The 23,260-nt window shown below is 38.3% G+C and overlaps 1 protein-coding gene across 2 annotated transcripts in view; it reads left to right on the forward strand.

Moving 5' to 3' along the window:
* Positions 1 to 23,260, forward strand: part of LOC136858802 (synaptic vesicle membrane protein VAT-1 homolog) — a 208,906-nt gene that overhangs the window by 167,365 nt on the left and 18,281 nt on the right. For both annotated transcript variants that reach the window (XM_067138619.2, XM_067138620.2), the window contains exons 4-5: positions 6,842 to 7,052; positions 22,329 to 22,583. In XM_067138619.2, coding sequence (XP_066994720.2) covers positions 6,842 to 7,052; positions 22,329 to 22,583 — 466 coding nt within the window. The remainder of the gene's footprint in view (positions 1 to 6,841; positions 7,053 to 22,328; positions 22,584 to 23,260) is intronic.

The raw sequence follows: 23,260 nt of genomic DNA on the forward strand, positions 1-23,260 counted from the left end.
TGTAATAGTTCTTAGGAGCCATGTGAATAGTCCTTTCTACAGGGTATGCTGATTGCCACTGATCAGATCTGCATTGTATATCCATGGGCCTAGACAAATTAGATCTCTATCAATCAATCAATCAATCAATCAATCAGTATCTACTGATTTGCATTTAGGGCATTTGACCAGGTGGTAGATTTCCTATCTGTTGGTTTCCTAGCCTTTTCTAAAATGATAGCAAAGAAATTGGAAATTAATTGAACATCTCCCTTGGTAAATTATTCCAGTCCCTCACTCCCCTTCCTATAAACGAATATTTGCCCCATTGTTTCCTCTTGAATTGAAACTTTATCATCATATTGTGATCCTACCTACTTTTAAAGACACCACTCACTCACTCGTCTACTAATGTCATTCCACACCATCTCTCCACTGACAGCTCGGAACAACTTACTTGAGTAGCTCTTCTCCTTTCTCCCAAGTCTTCTCAGCCCAAACTTTGCAACATTTTCATAAGGCTACTCTTTCGTTGGAAATCCCCCAAGTAATGTTTTAACGTGGAATACTTATTCCGGTTCTGTCTTGAAGCCTAGTGTAAATTTGTGACTTGTATTCTTTGCAGAAGAGCTTCAAATTTTTATGAATGTATAGGGTCAGTGACTGCACAAATAGCTGCCGTATGTTAGTACCATGCTTTGCAGGAGCAGTTCATATTAAACGTCGCTGTCTCTTTGAACATGACTTTCAGTATGTAGTTCTTGCATTTATTTACTTCAACCAAGTGTGAATAGAGTATTCCATCCCAACTGTTAATTTCATATTGCAGTTGCAATTGAACTAACGCAAAGTATAGATTTCAGGGCTTCTGTTGAACTAACATTTCTAATTCTGTACATTATAAGAAATCAGACTAAATTAAACGTGTATCAAATATATTTTATACTGAGGAATAGTGAAAGTCCTAAATGCTGTTGACTAAACAATCTGCCATAGAAGTTTTGAGTTAATCAGTGGTGTCATTTCTGTTTGTCCTAGTAACACTGAAACTCCAGTATTGATAAGTCACTTCCTTTTGCTACCCATGAGCATTGAGAAATTCATTGTGAATGAAGGAGCTCTAATTTGCTGTTGATCACCTCTATATAACCTTAGGTACACCTAATAATGCAAATACAAAATTACCTAACAGTAATTCTCATGCAGAAAGTTTTTCAGTGTTGATAAGAAAAATCAGGCAGAATTCAGGCTTATGTTAAACACAGCTACACTGGAATCATTTGTGGTTCAGAAGATGAAAATGTCACCAGAGGGGGAAGGATGCTTCAAGGAAACCTACACTGTAAAACAGTTGCTGGGTGCAAGGATTTCTTTTTTTATCACAGAAGTAACAGGTAATGTACAAATTTTATTGTGTAATAGGATATAAAGAATTGATTTCAACACTAAATAAACAACTGATAAATTGCAGAAAGCTGAAAGAATCATAACAATCGTCAATAAGAAAGGCCAAGTTAATGGCCAATGGAGATTCACTAATGAAGTGGTATATTGTGAAAGCGAATCAATAATAACACAGTGCGGAAAAGTAGAATTGCCTTTTTCTTTTTTTTTTTTTGTCATGTATTCAGACTGCCAGAAACCAGACTAATGAAGCAATTATTTAGTTACTTCTGGAAAAATAAAACGCACTTAGTTCACAGAGATCATGAATGATTCAGAAGAATTAAATTTCTCAATGTTCCAAATTGAAGGCAGAGAAGATGATTCTAAGGAATTAACACTTGTGGTTCAATCTCTTAACATTTGAGCAAAGGAAGTACACTATTACCGACAACCAAAGGGCAGCCAGGTCCAACAGGATGAAGCTGAAAAGCTGACTTAATTTAATACTATTAGACTTTAATGTGTAAGACTGATTAAAGTGCTCCAATGGTCGCATAAACTGTGTATATTAAAAAAAAAATTGATTGCTGTTGGGAAGGGCAAAGGGGCGTTGTTAACAAGAAGGAAGGAGAGTGCTTTGGATTTTGGCTAAAAGTTTTGAGGTGGGTGTGGGATCACCCACTTCAAAGTTTGCCCTCTCTGGGTGTAGGATAAGGACTTAAATATTCATGACCCGTAATCTCCCAGGTCTTTTCCCCAATTTATTGGGGTCAGCACTTGATGGGGTTTGGCTAAGTTTTACGGCCAGATACTATTCCTGATGCCAACCCTACGTGGGGAAAAGTATTCACTATTGTGTGATTTTGTACTGGTTGGTAGTGAAGTGTATTGTATGGAGATGAAGTATTATATTGGACAAACACAAATACCCAATCTCCCAGCTAGAGAAATAACATGCTGTTAAAATCCTCAGCCCAGCCAGGAATTGAACTTGGTCTCTCTGAACAAAGCCAAGGAATCTGAATTTATGAAGATATTGTTGAAAAGGGCAGAAATAATTACCTTCAATAGAGCCACGTTCTGAAAGTACAAGGAAAAGGTGATTACGGTGACCTGAGAAATGGTTTCTTTACTAAATTACTTTTTCAATAACAGGTCTGACTGACAGACGGTTAAGGCACTAGCCTTCTGACCCCAACTTGGCAGGTTCGATCCTGGCTCACTCCAGTGGTATTTGAAGGTGCTCAGATAAGACAGCCTCGTGTTGGTAGATTTACTGGTACATAAAAGAACTCCTGCAGGACAAAATTCCGGCACATCGGCATCTCCGAAAATCATAAAAGTAGTTGGTGGGATGTAAAGCCAATAACATCATTACTTTTTCTGCAAGTAATAAGTGAAATTAAAATAATTTCACAGAACTTGCTGACAGTTTTTATGTATGAAGGTGGAATGATACAAAAGTTTGCAAACAAAAATACTTTATTTTGTGTAGTTTTATTTTAAAGTAGATACATTAGGCCTCCAGGGAGACTGAACATGGTACCTTGGAACTTTTGAAATTTTCCCATAATTTTTACTTCAGTTAGTGACTTTTATTAGTTTAATATAATTTGCCGTTTACTTCACAAAATGGTAGTTCTTAAAAATCTAATCACTAAGCCTCAACCTCTTTAGAGAAAGCTGCATCTTTGAGTTTATTGAAAAGGCAGCTATGATGGAGAATAGCGGCGATTGAGAATTAGAAGTTGGGGGTGGCAAAAAAATGTGCAGACAATTAAGTACCTGGGTTTGTGGGATATAGCAGGTATGGGAGGAGGTATATACATCTTTTTAAAAGTTCCAAATGTTTTTGATGTGATATGTGCAAATTTTGACAGAGGGGTTAAGGTTCACAGTTTACAAACTGAAGTAGGGTAATAATAGTTTTTGAGATTTAGATTAGATACTATACAACAAAACTTGCACCAAATGAATAGTAATTACACATGTATTACAATTAAATAAGACAGCATAATTATACTATTAAAAATCATTCAGTATTTGACCACACAGTAAGAAACTAAGACGCTAAAGAGACTGCCACACTAACGAATGCGCATGGCAAGTGGGTGAATCTTATCGTGTCCATGACCTTGGTAAAAAAATATATCCCCCCGCCCCCCGCTACCCTTTTTCACAGCACATAGCAAGTCTCGGCACTACTTGCTGTGGTGCTATACAAATCAGTTAGCTGTGACGAGCGACGTTTTGTGCATATTTCCGCTAAATAAACAATAGAGGAAAATTTGATTGATCCACCTTTTTTCAATATACGATCGCAACCTTTTTTTTATTCAGTACCGGTTTTGATGTCTATGGACACAATCATCAGCTGAAACAGGTCGTATAAACAAAGATATAAAAATATGTAGTACATATAACAGACCCTTAGTAATAAGTGACATTAATAGGATGAAGTAAAAATACAATGCTTAAAAGAATATAAACAAGTTATGTGTTTGATGGTCAAAGTATAAAATGAAAGTGAAGATATTAACAATGTTCAAAGACTTGATCACTTTGGAAAGGTTAAAAACTCTCAAGCATAGCACTGCTAAACACTGGGTGAAAGTAAAATGTGGACATCCAAAAACTGACATATGCAGTCCTTCCACAGAGTATTGATAATAATGTAACATAAGTTGGATGGTGGCTTGTAATATCAACTCATAAAAAGAAGCCATCAATTATGAGGTACTCAAAGAAGTGGATCATATTGCAGGCAAAAAGAAAGTAGATACGTAGCCAGAAAGTACTCGATGCATTTCGGAACCTGAAGTATGAAAAGAAAGTCAAGAGTTAAAATGAAATATTGGAAATAAGGCAAAACACTAAAGTTAAGTAGGAGACTCGTCTTGAATGGCCTGATGTATGCATGGAGAGTGGCAAATAGCTAGTGCTAGAGTTTGCTGGAAGCGTAGAACATCAAGGGGGGGCAAAGGGGTGGGTCAGGAAGGGGGAGAGGAGGGGTGATGGAGCACAAAACTTGTTTGTATTTTTTTTTAAGCATCGTATTTTTAATCAATCCTATTAATGTCACTTATTATTAAGGGTCTGTTATGTGTACTACATACTTGTATATATTTTTTCGTATGACCTGTTTAAGCTGATGGTGTCCATAGGCACCATAACCGGTACTGAATAAACAGTTATAATATTAACAACATATTATGTATTGAAAAAAGGTAGATTAATCAAATTTCCTTCTATTGTATATTATCTCCTTTCAATACAGACCGCTGGGGCTGTACCTTAATTAAGGCCACGGCCGCTTCCTTCCAACTCCTAGGCCTTTCCTATCCCATCGTCGCCATAAGACCTATCTGTGACGGTGCGACGTAAAGCCCCTAGCAAAAAAAAAATCAATACAGACCAGATAAGTTTTTAATGTTGAAATAAAGGAAAGAATTAGCTGATAAGACAACAGGGGTTGTACATATTGCTTTTTTAAAAATAATTTCTAGTTTTATCTGGCTGAAATCGCTGCTACTGGTGATCCGATACATTCCTACAGGTACACATGAAATACTAACCACGTGAAGATAGCCGTTTTCAAGCAATATTCACTCTTTCATTTGACGTTCTAATGAAATGGCGTACAGCTTTTAGTGCCGGGAGTGTCCAAGGACAAGTTCGGCTCGCCAGGTGCAGGTCTTTTGAATTGACGTCCGTAGGTGACCTGTGCGTCATGAGGATGAAATGATGATGAAGACGACACATACAACCAGCCCCTGTGCCAGCGAAATTAACCAATTAAGGTTAAAATTCCAGACCCTGCCAGGAATCGAACCCGGGACTTCATATCGTGCTGCAATAGTAGAACTGATGTAGCTATCTTCATCACTTCTTTTCCCATTTCTGCTTCCATACAATGTACATACACAGATTACTACAGTGTAGCAATTACAATTTTATCTCAAGACATGTAAATTAAGAATAACATTTTGTAAAGAGTGAAAATCACAAGGGTTAGCTGCCCTAGAACAAGGAGTGATGTTCAGTAACAGAATAAAACTGATAGTAATGTTATTTAATGCCATTCCAGTTTTCACACTATTTTAGGATAAAAGGAACTTGCATAGTTTTTTAAAAATTTTGAAATATCCTCTGTTATTTACTATTGACAGAGAATCATATAAAACATCTAAACAAATATTTTAAATGTGATATGAAACTGCAATACCAAAACGAAGGAAGAGATGAACATGAAAATTTTGTCATTGATAGACATTGTGCACTGAAGAGCAACCCACAAAAGTATATGTTACAAGTACTGTAATTTGATTGCTTCTACTTAATTTATTCCCAACTCTGACAAGAAACCATGGCAATTGATGTGTGTAAGAATTTTCAGTAAAAGACAAATAAAACTAGTCCTTCACAACAATCCTCGCATTGGCTATTCAGTAAGTGTATAGATAAAGGGATTACTGGTATTATTTGGTAATAAAATTGAAACAAATGCATCTCAAGTTTTCCCCTGTTCTTTCTGTAGAAAACATGGATTTAAGTTTGTGTTGCGGGCTGAAGTATCTGGATTTTAAAATATCCTGAGAAGTGCCATGTTTTTTTACATCTCATTCTGTAAAATTTAATGTAAATGTATTAAAGTTTTATAGAAAATTTCTATGGGGAAAAGAAAAACTTCAGTTTAGACTGCCCTCTCCTCATCTTGACTATTGCCAGTAATAGTTACTGGTTGCCGATCTGACTATATAGAGGTTTTGATATAACCATGTCTTAGAGCTGGGAATCATCCAAAAATTTGTAACATGACGTGACAAAATGTGCAGGCTGTCTTTTATGGCTGATTGCCAACTCAAATCATCAGCCATTGATGGATGGCCATGACCAGGAAAGAGAATTGCTCGATTTTCACAAAGGGAAACGTGTTTTTCTATTTTGTAGGTGGTTGCTTCTCCGTGGCTGAGGTACTAGCACGGCCTCTCACCGCTGCATACCGTGGTTGAAGTCTCGGTCACTCCATGTGAGATGTGTTGGACAAAGCGGAGGTGGGATGGGTTTTTTCCGGGTAGTCCGGTTTCCCCTGTCTTTCATCCAGCAACACACTCCATTAACATTTCATCTGTTGGTCATTTATCATTGCCCCAGAAGAGTGCAAAAGTCTTCTGCAGCTGGCTATCCTCGTCGCTAGATGGGGTCTTCATTCCATTCCTGACCCGGTCAAATGACTGGAAACAGACTGTGTATTTTCATTTTCAGCTTGTTGCTTCACAAACATAAGCAGTTTCCCCAAACATTGGAGTCGGCATATGCCTCTGTTAAATGCTAGCATATTTGTAAATAATTTTGTTCAATTTAAGAAGCTTCTATAAATCCTTCATTTTTTTATGAGTTGAAGTATTCATAGTGGAAAGTTGTGGTTTGTTTCAGACCCCAGCTTTTATAAAACCTAATTTACTGAATGTTGCAGGTTGGTGACAGAGTTATTTGTTACCAGTATACAGGAGACCTTTACAGGGAGACTGTAATACTTCCAGCTGCAAATTGTTTTCTTCTTCCTGCTAATATTCCCTTTGAACATGGGGCAGCATTGGCAGCTAATTATCTAACAGCTTACTTCAGTGTTTTGGATATCGGTCACCTGAGGCCTGGACAGAGTATTCTCATACATTCATGTGCAGGTAAGCATGTAGTCAAAGCAGTTTTTATAATTAAATTGGTCTGAGCTAAAAGGAATCGTCAAAATACTCTGGGTTTTTTTTCTTTCTCCAATCATGCAAGGTTTAAGACAGCCACATAGGATGGTGGAGAGTGGAATTATGTCAGCCATCTCCTTGTACTAGAAATCATTGTTCATTACTGAGCATACAAAGGACAAAAGTATGTCGCTGATTACCTTGCTTTCAGTGCTGTAGTTACATAATTTCTCTATAGGGTGGCTGCACTTCTATGTCCAGCTCTTTCCAAGATTGCATGCAAATGCTGCTGTCTCAATCCACAATGAACACACCAGGGATAAATCATTAGTGCTCGAGCTGTGTTCTATGCTTTTCGTGACGTCTGTTATAAGACGTCTCAAAAACAAAATGAATGATTAAAAATACAGACCTTCACCCCTGCATCTTTCGAACAGTTTCGATATTTTAATGACAAGCCGGGAGTAAAATTAAGTAGCGAATATTTAAGAATAACTTGCATATGGTTCATGGTGTGGGTTACTGTAGTCACGTCCTACTCCGTGAATCATGGGCAAGTGGCTCAGTAAGTGGTCTTGAGATTCGGGATACCAGTTGCTATGGAATGGGAATGGGCATCTCGGACATATTGTGAGCCATGGCCCTAGTTGTACTTCCTCTTAAAACAATCGCCGCCAACACCACCACCACCACCATCACCATGGCTCTCCTTGTGCTCAGGCGGCTAGGACTATAAAATCCACCGGTGGACCATAACCTGTTAGAGGAGAGATCCTCACTTAGACTATGTGCAAGTGGGTAGCATCCTGCTTCACGAATTTACTGAGCTCACAACATTTTAAGCAAGCCTCGGACCTATGGGAGTAACGAAGTCCCGCTCACATTTGACAGGTGAGGGACTCCTTGGAAACAACTTAGCAAACTAAATGGAATTCGGTGAGGAACTATCAATATTAATGGGGCTTATGGCAGAAAGTAGAACTGGCTGAGTCAGCTAAGAGGATGCATCTCGATGTGCTAGGAGTAAGTGATATTCGGGTAAGGGGAGATAACGAGGAAGAGAGATTATAAAGTATCCTTGACGGGTGTAAAAAAAAACGGCAGTCCGGAGTAGGGCTGTTTATCAGGAAAACCATTGCATGCAACATAGTTTCTGTTAGGCACTTAAATGAGCGAATGATGTGGGTAGATTTGTCAGTTGGAGGAATTAGGACTAGAATTGTCTCCGTGTATTCACCATGTGAGGGTGCAAATGAGGATGAAGTTGACATATTTTATGAAGCATTGAGTGACATCGTGGTCAGGGACAACAGCAAGGATAGAATAGTGCTAATGGGCGATTTCAATGTGAGGGTTGGAAATAGAACTGAAAGTTACGAAAGGGTGATTGGTAAATATGGGGAAGATATGGAAGCTAATGGGAATAGGAAGCATTTACTGGACTTCTGTGCAAGTATGGGTTTAACAGTTACGAATACATTCTTCAAGCATAAGGCTATTCACTGCTACACATGGGAAGCTAGGGGTACCAGATCCATAATAGACTATATCTTAACCAACATCGAATTCAGGAAATCTGTTAGGAATATACGAATTTTCGGGGATTTTTCGATGATACAGACTGATCTGTAGTGAACTAAGTATCTCTAGGCCTAGGGTAGAGAAAGTGAAATCTGTCTGCAAACGAATAAGGGGAGAAAATCTCCAGGGCGAGGAAATTAGACTGAAGTACATGGATATGATTAGTGAGAAGTTTCGAGCAGTAGACGGTAAGCAGGTTCAGGATACAGAAAGAGAATGGGTAGCTAACAGGGATGCTGTAGTAGAAACAGAAAGTGAATGCCTAGGAACAACTGTGTGTAAAGATGGGAAAAGGTGAACATGTTGGTGGAATGATTGAAGCGAGAGCAGCTTGTAAACGTAAAAAGAAGGGTTACCAGAAATGGCTTCAAACCAGGGCCGAGGCAGACAGGAATTTGTAGGTAGATGAAACAGAGCGAAACAAATAGTTGTTGAATCCGAAAGGAAGTCTTGGGAAGACTCTGGTAATAACCTGGAAAGGCTAGATCAAGCAGCAGGGAAACCTTTCTGGACAGTATTAAAGAATCCTAGGAAGGAAGGAAGGAAAAAAGGAAATGAACAGTGTTTTGAGTAATTCAGGTGAACTCATAATAGATCCCAGGGAATCACTGGACAGGTGGAGGGAATATTTTTTACATCTTCTCAATGTAAAAGGAAATCATCCTGGTGGTGTTGTGAACAGCCAAGCTCATGGGGAGGAGGAAAATGATGTTAGTGAAATTACGCTTGAGGAAGTGGAAAGGATGGTAAATAAACTCCACTGTCATAAAGCAGCAGGAATAGATGAAATTAGACCTGAAATAGTGAAGTATGGTGGGAAGGCAGGGATGAAATGGCTTCATAGAGTAGTAAGATAAGCATGGAGTGTTCGTAAGATACCTTCAGATTGGACAAAAGCAGTAATTGCACCTACCTATAAGCAAGGAACAGGAAGGATTGCAACAACTATCCAGGTATCTCATTGATTAGTGTACCAGGCAAAGTATTCACTGGCATTTTGGAAAGGAGGGTGCAATCAGTCGTTGAGATGAAGTTGAATGAAAACCAGTGTGGTTTCAGACCACAGAGGGGCTGTCAGGATCAGATTTTCAATATGCTCCAGGTAATTGAAAAATGTTATGAGAGGAATAGACCATAGTTTGTTTCATAGATCTAGAGAAAGCACATGGCAGGGTACTGAGGGAAAAGATGTTCGCCATATTGGGGGACTATGGAATTATGGTATGAAGGGTAGATTATTCAAATCAATCAAAGGCATTTATGTTGACAATTGGGCTTCAGTGAGAATTGATGGTAGAATGAGTTTTTGGTTCAGGGTACTTACAGGGGTTATACAAGGCTGTAATCTTTCACCTTTGCTGTTCGTAGTTTACATGGATAAAGTGGCAGGGAGGGATTCAGTTAGGTGGAAATGTAGTAAGTAGTCCGGCCTATGCCGACGACCTGATCGTAATGGCAGATTGTGCTGAAATCCTGCAATCTAATATCCTGGAAATAGGAAATAGGTGCAATGAGTATGGTATGAAAATTAGCCTTTCGAACACTAAATTGATGTCAGTGGGTAAGAAATTTAACAGAATTGAATGTCAGATTGATGATACAGAACTAGGACAGGTTGATAATTTAAAGGATTTAGGTTGTGCGTTCTCCCAGGATGGTAATATAGTGAGCCGTGAGCTCGCAGTTGTGATCAACATTATTCTGTAAGAAGGAAGTCGGCTCCCAGACGAAACTATCTGTACATCGGTCTGTTTTTTGACCGACTTTGCTTTACGGGAGTGAAAGCTGGGTGGAATTGGGATATCTTATTTATAAGTTAGGAGTAACAGACATGAAAGTAGCAAGAATGATTGCTGGTACAAACAAGTGGGAAACATAGCAGGAGGGTATTCGGAATGAGGAGATAGTTTAATTTAGGAATGAATTCGATGAAGCTGTACGCATAAACCGGCTTTGGTGGTGGGGTCATGTGTGGCGAATGGAGGAGGATAGGTTACCTAGGAGAATAATGGACTCTGTTATGATGGTTAAGAGTAGAGGTAGACAAAGACGATGATGGTTACTCAGTTTCTAACAATTTAAGGATAAGAGGTATAGAACTAAATGAGGCCACAGCACTAGTTGCAAATAGAGGTTTGTGGCGATGTTTGGTACATTCACAAAGGCTTGCAGACTGAACACTGAAAGGCATAACGGTCTATAATGATAATGTATGTACCTTGCATATTGTATTAAAGCAGTCCGTCTAGCAAAAGCCTATTCAGTACATATATAATTCATTAAATCTAGTACATCTTTCTTCTAAGGGACATAATCAGCTGGAATAAATTGCACAATTTAATTCTTTATTAACATCTCTTTTTATGTATTGAATAGGTGGAATAATTAAACTTTATTATTTATTTGACTTCAATAAATCAGATACAAAAATGACATTACTAGATTGGTAAGACAAATTAAGGACTTCATTAAAGTTTCAAGTTTGTTTATTTACTCGTGTAAGAAGTGTACTTAATCATACAGTTAAAATAAAATAAACTATTTACAAAATTACAAAAATTAACAAAGGAAATTGACCAAATTTACTGTACATCTAGATGGTGTTTTAACAAAACTGAGCCACACCTAGGGCATTGTCATCAGCAAGCATTAAATCTTGCTCGGAGCATGAAAATGGGCAGAGAGAACATAAATACAAACATTCACTGTTCTTTACTGAAGTCAAACTTGCTGTCCTCTGATGTGAAGCCCCATAACTTAAGTGAGGACTTGGCCCTGCTGACACCAGTTCTTAATCGTTTAAGGGACCTCGAAACACTCCAGTCTTCATTGTAGCCAGCTGGAAGATGTTCATGCGGCTCCATCCATTCTTGCTGCTTAGATTTCCACAAGGAAAGTCTTGTCTTATCTGGTGGTCCTTTCAAGGGCTTTGATGACTGGAGGAAACTCTCAATTTTAAAATTGAGGTGAATTTTTCATTAAAATTCTTGATGACAAAATTCGTGGAAACTAACAGTTCTGTTCATAAAATTGTAAGATGAACATTGATGTGAATAAATACCTCTGACATATAGTATTTCTTGATCAATGATCCTTAAATTCTGAATTATTTTTAGAACTGAATAATGTTGTCTGAAATTAAAAGAAAACTAAGTATAAGTGAACAGATGGAAGATATAGTAATATACGATTTAAATTGAGTTACTTACTTATTGGCCCTGATGCGCAGAAGAGGACTCACCTCTGTTGAGGTGTATGAATTCATAAAAGTCATAGCTACATTGAGTGGGGAGTGTGCAGGGGAAGTGGGAGCGTTCTGGGCAGAGGAATGACCTGAGAGTCACAAGCATGTGACATGTTAAAGTTCGAACTTCCTTTTTAACTTTTGTTTTGTTTATATTACCCGTTGGATTGTTCCTGTGGTCCAGATAAATGTAAAATTCTTTGTACATGTTCAATGAATGGCCTTCGTAAGTTTTAAAGATTAAGGTCATTGTCTAAATTCGTGAACACATGGTTTAAGTCTGTCATATGATCACTCATGGCAGAGTATCTATATTTCCTAGCCCTGGCATGTTCCTGTTATCTTGTAATTAAGTTGCTTCCAGTCTGCCCTGATATGTGGTACAACTTGCACATTTCAATTTGTGTACTTCAACCAGTTTACCTTGTCTCGAAATATGACTACCTTCTACAGTTACAATTTTGACACAGCAGAAAGTCTTTCTTTACTTGTAATTATATTACAATCTCAGCATATCGAAAGGGGGGGTAGCAGCCTTTCGGTAGTTGTAAGGGTGGCAGTCTAGATGATTGACTGATACGGCCTTGTAATAATACTCAACATGGCTTAGCTGTGTTGATACTGCTACACGGCTGAAAGCAACGAGAAACTACACCCGTAACTACCTCCCGAGGACATGCAGCTCTCTCTGTATGAATGATGTACTGATGGCTTCATCCCGGGTAAAATACTCCGGAGGTAAACTAGTCCCCCATTCGGATCTCCAGGTGGGGACTACACCAGAGGGGGCGATCATCAGGAAGATGGATTCCGACATTCTGCGAGTCGGAGCGTGGAATGTTAGTTTGAATCATTGTGGTAGGTTAGAGAATCTGAAAAGGGAGATGGATAGGCTAAAGTTAGATGTAGTTGGTATAAGTGAAGTACGTTGGCAGGAAGAACAAGATTTTTGGTCAGGTGACTACCGAATTATCAACACAAAATCAAACGGAGGAAATGCAGGAATTGGTTTAATAATGAATAAGAAAATAAGGCAGCGGGTAAGCTACTACAACCAGCATAGTGAAAGAATTGTCGTCAACATAGACACCAAACCAATGCCCACCACAATAGTGCAGGTCTATATGCCTACTAGTTCAGCAGATGATTAAGAAATTGAAAGAATATATGAGGAGACAGAAGATTTAATAAAATATGTAAAAGGTGACGAGAATCTAATTGTGATGGGAGACAGGAATGCAGTGGTAAGCCAAGGAAGAGAAGGTAGTACAGTAGCAAATTTGGATTGGGACAAAGGAACGAAAGAGGAAGTCGGCTGGTTGAATTCTGCACTGATCATAATTTAGTCCTTGCCAATACTTGGTTCAAACACCACAAACGACGGCTGTATACGTGGACGAGACCTGGAGACACTACAAGGTATCAAATAGACTTCATTATGATTAGGCAGAGATTCAGAAACCAGGTGTTGGATTGCAAAACTTTCCCAGGAGCAGACGTGGTCTCTGACCACAACTTGTTGGTCATGAAATGCCATCTGAAGTAGAAGAAATGGAAGAAAGGAAAGAATGCAAAAAGATGGGATCTAGCAAGTTGAAAGAAAAGAGTTTGAGGGATTGTTTCAAGGAACATGTTGCACAAGGACTAAATGAAAAGGCTGAAGGGAACACTGCAGAGGAAGAGTGGAGAAAAATGCAGTAGGGCTGCTGAAGAAATGTTAGGAAGGAAGGAAGGAAGAAAAGATCAACTAAGAATCAGTGGAGAACTCAGGAGATACTAAACCTGATTGATGAACGATGAAAATACAAGAATGCTAGAAATAGAGGGCAGAAAAGAATATAGGCGATTAAAGAATGAAGTGGATAGAAATTGCTAGGTAGCTAAGGAAGAATGGCTGAAGGAGAAGTGCAAGGATGTCGAAGGCTGTATGGTCCTGGGAAAGGTAGATGCTGCATACAGGAAAATCAAGGAAATCTTCGGAGAAAGGAAATCTAGGTGTATGAATATTAAGAGCTCAGATGGAAAGCCACTTCTAGGGAAAGAAGACAAAGCAGAAAGACGGCAGGAGCATATCTAATGGTTGTATCAAGGTAAAGATGTAGATAATTTGGTTCTGGAACATAAAGAGGCTGTTGATGCTGATAAAATGGGAGACCCAATTTTGAGGTCAGTTTGACAGAGCTGTGAGTGACCTAAATAGGAACAAGGCACCTGGAATTGATGATATTCCCTCTGAATTACTGACTGCCTTAGGAGAAACCAGCATGGCAAGGTTATTTCATTTAGTGTGCAAGATGTATGAGACAGAAGTTCCATCTGATTTTTGGCAGAATGTTGTTATACCTATTTCCCAGAAAGCCGGTGCTGACAGGTGTGAAAACTACCACACCATTAGATTAGTATCTCATGCCTGCAAAATTTTAACACGTATTATTTACAGAAGAATGGAAAAACAAGTTGAAGCTGAGTTGGGAGAAGATCAATTTGGCTTCAGAAGAAATGTAGGTACACGTGAAGCAATCCTGACTTTACGTCTGATCTTAGAGGATTGAATCAAGGATGACAAGCCCACGTACGTGGCATTCGTATATCTACATAAGGCATTCGATAATGTTGATTGGACCAAGCTATTTATGATTCTGAAGATGATAGGGATCAGATACCGAGAACGAAGAATTATCTACAATCTGTATAGATTCAGTCTGCAGTGATAAGAATCGAGGGCTTTGAAAAAGAAGCAGCAATCCAGAAAGGAGTGAGGCAAGGCTGCAGTTTTTCCCCTCTCCTTTTCAATGTTTACATAGATCAGGCAGTAAAGGAAATCAAAGAGAAATTTGGAAAGGGAATCCCACTCCAAGGAGAGGAAATCAAAACCTTGAGATTTGCCGATGATATTTTATCTGAGACTGCAGAAGATCTCGAAGTTGCTGAATCGTATGGATGAAGTCTTGGGTAAGGAGTACAAGATGAAAATAAATAAGTCCAAAACAAAAGTAATGGAGTGCAGTCAAACGAAGGCAGGTGATGTAGGAAATATAAGATTAGGAAACAGTCTTAAAGGAAGTAGATGAATATTGTTACTTGGGTAGTAAAATAACTAACGATGGCAGAAGTAAGGAGGATATAAAATGCAGACTAGCACAAGCAAGGAAGAGCTTTCTTAAGAAAAGAAACTTGCTCACTTCAAAAACATCTTTCTAATTCCTATATCAATGTTTGAAGACTTTTGTGGAGTGTGGCATTGTATGGAAGTGAAACATGGATGATAACTAGCTCAGAAAGAAAGAGAATAGAAGCTTTTGAAATGTGGTGTTATAGAAAAAAAAAATTAACATGGGATATCTACAAAAAGAAATGTCTATCAATAAATTCAAAAATAAAACACTACAACACAGTTATAAAACCGGAAGCTACATATGCAGCAGAAACACTCTTTTACCTGAATAAACAATCAAAGACTGACAGACTTCAGAAAATTGAAAGGAGGATTGGAAGAACCTGTATCAACAAAAAATATCAGAAAGATGGACAGTGGCGGTTAATACCTAACAAAGTCGTGTACAAAGAGCTAGAACCCATTACAGATACTATGCGTAAGAGGAGACTGGGATTCTTTGGACATATCATGAGGATGCAGGACTCAAGACTTCTGAAACAACTAGTACAACACAATCTCGTCTCAAAAAATACCACAACAGGATGTAAATGGATCAGAGAAGTAAGAGAGGATCTGAAGGAAATAGGCCTTACAACAGAAGACACCAAAAATAAGATAAAATTGAATACAAAACTCAAGAATAAAACCTCCGCTTTACCCTTACACAAAACAAACCAACAACACGCACATTTTCAACTGAGGAAAGGGCACGAAGATCGGAGCGTCTGAAGAAGTACTGGGAGGACCGCAAAGCCCGAACAATCCCTTCAAAGAGACCTGAACGACGGACTGACTAAAGTGATCCTATGTGGTCATAAAAGAAGAAGAAGAAGAAGAAGAAGAAGAATGCTGAAGGTGAGATGGATAGATCGAATCACGAATGAAGAGATACTGAATCGAATTGGTGTGAGATCGATTTGGCTAAATTTGAGAAGAGATAGAATGATAGGACACATCTTAAGACACCCAGGACTTGTTCAGTTGGTTTTTGAAGGAAGTTTAGGTGGTAAGAACGGTAGGGGTTGACCAAGGTATGAATATAACCAGCAGATTAGAGCAGATGTAGGATGCAGTAGTTACGTAGAAATGAAAAGTTTAGCACAGGATAGGGTGGCATGGAGGACTGCATCAAACAAGTCTATGGACTGATGACTCAAACACAACACTTTTACATTAACCAATTAGGAAAAATAATGTAGGAAAAGGGAAGATAAATAATGGTTTAGGACTTGTGTTTTTGTGATTTTGATTTTGTGATATTGTAAGATTAATTTTAAGGTACAGTAATTGAAATATAGTAGTTCTTCATATTCAGAGTTCTTGTTCTTGGTTGACGCAAGTGTGATAAACTGATAACTTGAAAACAATATTCTCTCACCCAAGGGTAAATAATGCAAGTATCAAGCTTGAATTATTATTATTATTATTATTATTATTATTATTATTATTATTATTATTATTATTATTATTATTATTACTTGTGATGTACATCCACTTATAAGTATCATTAATTTACAATCACATTATTTGTGAGGTCGTGAAATATTTGTTGTATATATTTTTTACTGTATCAGTGACGTACCTTGGAATCTCCACTGAGGCATGAGACTAGTAACCATGCAGTAACACAATGTATTAAGTAAATTTCAATTTTACTCACCCTAATTACATGTAGGGGAACTAGACTTTGTGATTCTTTTTACAGAATTCCTTGGCAACGACACCGCTGAAATTCTCAGGTGTTTTCATCTCGACAAGATCCTTTTCTATAGACATCATTCCTAATGCAGAGAGACGACTTTGAGAATTGCGAATGAAAGATTTTATTCGCTTTAGGGCCGAGAGAGAGCGTTTTGTAATCAATGTGCACAACTTATACAGCTCAGGAAGAGCGCTGTCGAGATCACTGGTTGGTAGGAATTTCTGGATTTGAGCCTCAGTCTTATCTTTGAAGTGTTCAGAAGTGAACATTGCCCTCAATTTGGATTTGTCATACTATACCAAAATATTTTCCATAAACTTCGCCAGAAAATATGAAAACTTCTTACAATCGAGCATTTCGATGAAGGACAGATCTCCTAACAAACAGAAGTGTTATTTTAACTGTGCTAGAATATCATGTATTTCCGGTAAACCGTCCTATACTAGCCTTTAACCAAAAATGTTTCTTCCATTCTTCTCTTCCTTGGTGTATCAAATATCGTCTTTTGTCCCAGATGTTAGCAAATCCACTGTTTCGCATTATAGATACTTAAGTTTCAAAAGAATTCACTTCTCTGGTGCAATATGCCATGTCTATGGCCTTAGATTGAAGGATGTTATATGTAACATCAGTCAATGAAAATATTTCATTAAAAACATGCAGAAGAAAATTGAACTAAAATTCCATTAACTTCGCGAGAAACCCGCTTGCCTCATTAATTGTATTGTTATCCCAGTTCCCAGGTTCCTCCAAAATACTTTCGAAAAGCTCTTGGAGAGGAGCACGAAATTCTGCGATGGTCTGTAGTAAACGGCTGGAATAGTTCCACCTTTTTGGAGCAAGTTTGGGAAACCTTTTCTTGAGAATTCTAGCACAGTTAAAATAACACTTCTCATAGAAGAATTGCTAAAAAATTTTGCAAAACCACTCATCGTTGTGAAGAATGCAAGGCATTCTTTTCTGCATGATATGGCATGAGAGAGGACTAGTAACTTACTTCTACCTCAGGAACTACTTCTTTTAATTTAGCTTGCACACCATTCAGCTGACCTGCAAGCAGTACCACTCCATCAAAAATCTGTGCAATTAATTTTTCGCAGTAGTCAGTTATCCAAACACTCAGTCGAAAGTCTCACCAATGCATTCGCTGTCTTATCAGAACACAAATTATACAAACCAACAAATCTTTCAACATCACCATTATGAACGTATCTGACAATAGATAACTTAAAAGTTCAAAACATTGGCAGTTTCATCGATCTTAATTCCTATGAATTTAGTTTCCCCAACCTTATTTCAGCAGTCATTACAGTGCAGGTGCTTTGAATTAAATTGTTCTGAATGAGTGGAGAGCGTCCTGTAAATACACTCGCTGTTATGAAGTGACTGTCTAATTTTTCATCAAACTTGGCTTACAATTTAATTAGTTCTTTGTAATTCCCTCTGTTGTCGGATTCACTAGCCTCATTGTGCCCACAGAATGGTAACTCTTGGTTTCCCAAAAGGCATGTCACTGCGGTTAGCCGTTTCAGAATTTCCCAATTTTTCTTAATGGCTTCATTGTGCCTTCAAACATTTTCCTGCTTCTACTTATCAAATTGCAAATCTATCCTAGTTTTACCAAAACTACCTAAGGATATACATGCGTGAATATGACAATCTGATTTCTCGTGCCTCCAATAGCAGTGTACAGATTTAGACTGCGTATCAAAGTTTCTTGCTGTTCCAAGGGGAATTTTCAAAAACAAACAATAAGCAAGGCCAACAGAACAATTTTAGTGACTCAGAGCCGCAGAGACAAGCAGTTTTACTGTAAGTTTCTGGATTGAACATGCAAACACAATTCTTGTTTTCTGTTTTTAAATTTGCAAGGGAAGGGAGAAGTCTCCCGGCTTTAACTATTTGAATCTTTATCAAATGAATGGGCAGTGAATAGTTTTTCAAACAGATTTACAATTGCATCCATTTTAGACTCTTCCATCGTTAATACCACATGTACACAACATAATAAAACGCTGAAAATGACGAATAGCACGGGAACAACACACAAAGAATGAACTCTCTAATCAGCAAAATGCACAATGAATGAACTCACTAGTTAGCCACAACTCAAGCACTGCAGGTAAGTCACCCCAGTGGCATTGGTCACGTTCATCATGTTGGGTTCTCGCTAGGGGGTAATCCATGGGTCCCATTCGCTGTAAACTTGGACAAGCCGACTTTCTCAAAGTTGCTAACAATGGCAGAGGATAGCACGTATATGGGGTGGCAAAGTCTGACCAAGTTTCAATTGCAGCAGCATCATCATCATTCGGAGGGTTTCAGAACTATGTCTGCCACCAAATGCAATTCTAAGATTGGATGCCTTACATCTTTAATTTCTCCATTTGGTGTCTTTCTTTCTAGAGTGGAACAGATAGCTAGACTACACAAGCATCACACTTAGTCAAGAGACGGAACTAGTACAGTTGCGTGGAAATTTTTAACTTCTGAGGGATGAAATCAATAACACTCGACTTGAAACTGCCTAAAATCATACTTAAGACAGTTCTTTGTTATAATGCATGCAATGAATGCCTTGCATGCAAGGAAAATACACCCCTGCTGTATATGTTATTACCTGTATATATGATTTGTAATCCACTACAGAATTGTGAAACACATTGTAACATCCAGAATGGCACTCGGTAACGAGAACTCTGTAGAATATTCTTTAAATTATATCTAGGCCTTAAGCACTCTAGAATTTACAAGAAATATATCTTTCTAGAAGCCTGGCTAGGCACATATATAAAGAGGTGGTCTTGATGGTAGAGATGAGATGTTGTTGTTTAGTAAGAGTTGTGGTTTAACAGGAGTATACTTGTGACCTTGTGGTGTGTTTAGGCAGAAATGCTAGTCAGCAGTCAATTGTTTTACGGTTGTGATCTCTGTGGCATGTGCTTGGTGGTAGGCATTGTCAAATATAGCGGTTTGTTGACGTGTGTATTTTGTTTGTGACAACAATTGATTAGGTTATGTGTATGTTTATATGAAGTTAAGGTGAAATAAGTGTACCAGCTGACAGCAAAAAGTAAACAGTACAGGACTGGGGAATGAAGTTTTCTTTTCTAGGAGACTTATTTTTTAAATTTATCAACTTATAAAAATCAGGTGGTTTTGAAAACTCACATTTGTCTGCTTGCAGATAGGAAGATATAGCTACATTCTAAATATGAAGAAACTGTGGGAGATACACTTACCATCAGAGCAGACACTGCTGTACCTATTTCTCCATGTTTGTGGCAGTTTGCTGTAACATTTCCTAGTCTATTCAGTTGATTCCAGTTGTGAAGTTGGTCTTCAAATCTTTAATTGTTCATGGTCTATTTCAATACACCTTATTCTTCAGATAACCCCACAGGAAATAATCTGCTTTTTTTTTTTTTTTTTTTTAAAAGGCTGGTGATCTTGGCAACCACAAATTCTTAGAGGTTACTCTATCTTCAAAGAAGCTGCTGATCAGAGCAAGAGTCAGCTGACTTGTGGCAACTCTTGCTGAAAATAACTCTGGGTTAGCTCAGTGTTGTCCAGTTGCCTGACAAATTACACAAAAATATCCTTGTATGTCTGTGTTCATATCTGAGAAGAATGGATGTACTGTTCAGTTTGCAGACACTGCACACCAAACTCCAACCTTCTATAGGTGTCGGAGTCTTTCATGAATATGGTATGGGTTGTGTGTGGCCCAGATTCATGGAGCCAGTCAGATGGAACCAGGCCTAATTTGTAAACCATGTGATTTTTAGAATTCACAGTAGCAATATGATAAAATCCAGGACCCAAGCACAGCAACAAACTTACTTTTTCCTTATCCTGCTCTGTAACTTATGAATGGTAGTCTCCTTGTATGGCCAGAACTTATTTACCTTAGTCACTCTAATATGCAAACTATGAATAACCAGTCTCCTGAGACAAATGACATAACTATTTCTTAGGAGACTGAAGCAAAATGAGTGATCTAGCATGGCTGCCAAATCAGATGGGCGAGGTTTGCTAGACACTCTCAGTAAAGGTCCAGTTGCCTCAAACTTTTTCACTATATATAGTATTGTCTCTCTCAGAACTGAGCACATCATACTCGCTCCTGAATGTCCCTTCTGGGCCGATGACCTTCGATGTTAGGCCCCTTAAAACAAGCAAGAATGCCCTTTGCTTGGCTACGATGGACTTCATTATCCATTAATTTTTTTCACTAAATGCATGCACTGAGACAATGTGTACTTCCCATCTTGAAAAAAATACGCATACGGTAGAACTACAAGCAAGTGTAAGAGAGAAGGTATCTGAAAAAATTCCTTTTAATACTGGATAAAGGCGACATTCAAGACTTGCATTAGGGGCCGATGACCTTCGATGTTAGGCCCCTTAAAACAATCGTCATCAAAGACTTGCATGATCTTGAGGGGTGGTGACTGTGGCAAGACAGCCACATTAAAACACCGGATTCCATGATATCTCTAAAGTTATGAAACATTGGGCTTGGTCTGCACTTCAATGGGTATCAAGGTTTGAGTGGTGTCTTTAAAAGTAGGAAAGATCACAATATGAAGATAAAGTTGGAATTCGAAGACAAATTGGGGCAAATATTGGTTTATAGGAAGGTGAGTTATGGATTGGAATAATTTACCAATTTCTTTGAAATCGTTTAAGAAAAGGGTTGGAAAACAACAGATAGGGAATCGGCCACCTGGGTGACTGGCCTAAATGCAAATCAGTATTGATTGTTTGAATGTGCTGTTGGCTACAGGGGGAGTGGAAGGGAACTAGCCACCCTACTGCAAGTAAAGTCAGGATCAGTACGCCTGGTCAGTGGATATTGGCCTAGTTGGAGGCACTGCCTAGGTTGCCAATATCATTTCTATTTTTAATGACTCAGAATTATCTATGTCTTTTGAGTTAACATGTTCCAACCATTAAAACAGTACTGGTTAGCTTCTGAGGAAGTAAGGTATATCTTCATGAAATATAGTTATAATAATTTGAGAATATTAGGCCATGTAATATCAGCTGATTCGTTTCGATCCTATGACCAGGATAGTCTTCAGAGCAGTAACAAAGCTTAATGGCAACTCACTCCATAGTAACCAGACTCAAGGTAGAGACCCTGTTAGAAATATAGTTCATTCCAGGGCCTCCAGAGTCATGGAAAAATATGTTGAGTTAACTATGGAGGGTAGCCATGATCTACTTAGTATATAGCCGTCACCTTTGTTATCTACTGAGTAGATCATGGCTACCCTCCATAGTTAACTCAACATCTTTCTCCTTTCTCCGTAACTCTGGAGGCCCTGGAATGAACTTTCTAGCAGGGTCTCTCTATCTAGAGTCTGGTTACTATGGAATGACGGTTGCCATTATGCTTCGTTACTACTCTGAAGACTACTGTATCCTGGTCGCAGGATCGAAATGAGTCAAATGATAATTAATATTACACGACCTAATATCCCCAAATACAGTAATTCATTTAGTGGTCATGAAAGTCTACATATTAAGATAAAGTTGTTGTTAAATTTGTAATTACCTTTCTACTTCTAGGTGGTGTTGGTTGGGCTGCTACACAGCTTGCACGCTCAGTTGGCTCAGTCACCATTTTTGGTACTGCTTCTCCTTGCAAGCATGATGCTGCTCGTGAAAATGGAGTCACGCACGTTCTTAATCCAGACACGTATGAAGCCGAACTATTGAAATTAAGTCCAAAAGGTGTAGATGTTGTTATAGACAGTCTGTCTGGACCAAACTTTGCAGTTAGCCAGAAACTGCTCAAGCCTTTAGGACGAGTTATTCTAATAGGTAAGTAAATATTTAATGCCATCGGTAATTCATCTACTTGTTTTCAATGTTTCATCATTTTCTCATGGTTTCTTCATTATGTCATTAGGAATGAGAATAAGGGGTTTCTTTTCTCTGATATGGCACTACTTGCTACTTAACACTTGTTGTGTAACTTGCATTATATGGTTCACTCTGTGCCCAAAACAAAACCTTGTTCCAAATTAAAAATGAAAACTCAAAACTGGAAGAATTATCAGAACTTGCATAAATAAAAAGTAACAGGTTGAAGGAGTCTTGAGAATCCTTCCCAATAAAACTGTCTATCAAGAGATTGACTGTTACCAGCAGAATGAAGAAAAGAATATTTCTTTCACATCTTAAGATTACCAGAAAACAAGATTTTACAACAACTAGTGATAAGAAATCTGCCAAAGAGGGATTTCTGGAGAAAGATCAGGTCAGTTTGGCTATGATCTCAATGGAAGGTAACCTTATTGGATGGGAGGGGGAGTGACTGTTAATTAGCCTTTCGGCGCAGCGTTGTACTCGCTGCAGATTACTAGTGTTTTCCGCTGTTGTGGAATGCCAAGCAGGTAGACCGTACATCAGTACAGGCCAAACCATGCAATGGTAAGCTGACCTTATTGCTCGTGACTGAGCCCTCTTAAATTCCTATATAGAAACCCCAGGATTTT

The sequence above is a fragment of the Anabrus simplex genome, chromosome 1 (genome assembly GCF_040414725.1).
Source record: "Anabrus simplex isolate iqAnaSimp1 chromosome 1, ASM4041472v1, whole genome shotgun sequence".
NCBI lineage: Eukaryota > Metazoa > Arthropoda > Insecta > Orthoptera > Tettigoniidae > Anabrus > Anabrus simplex.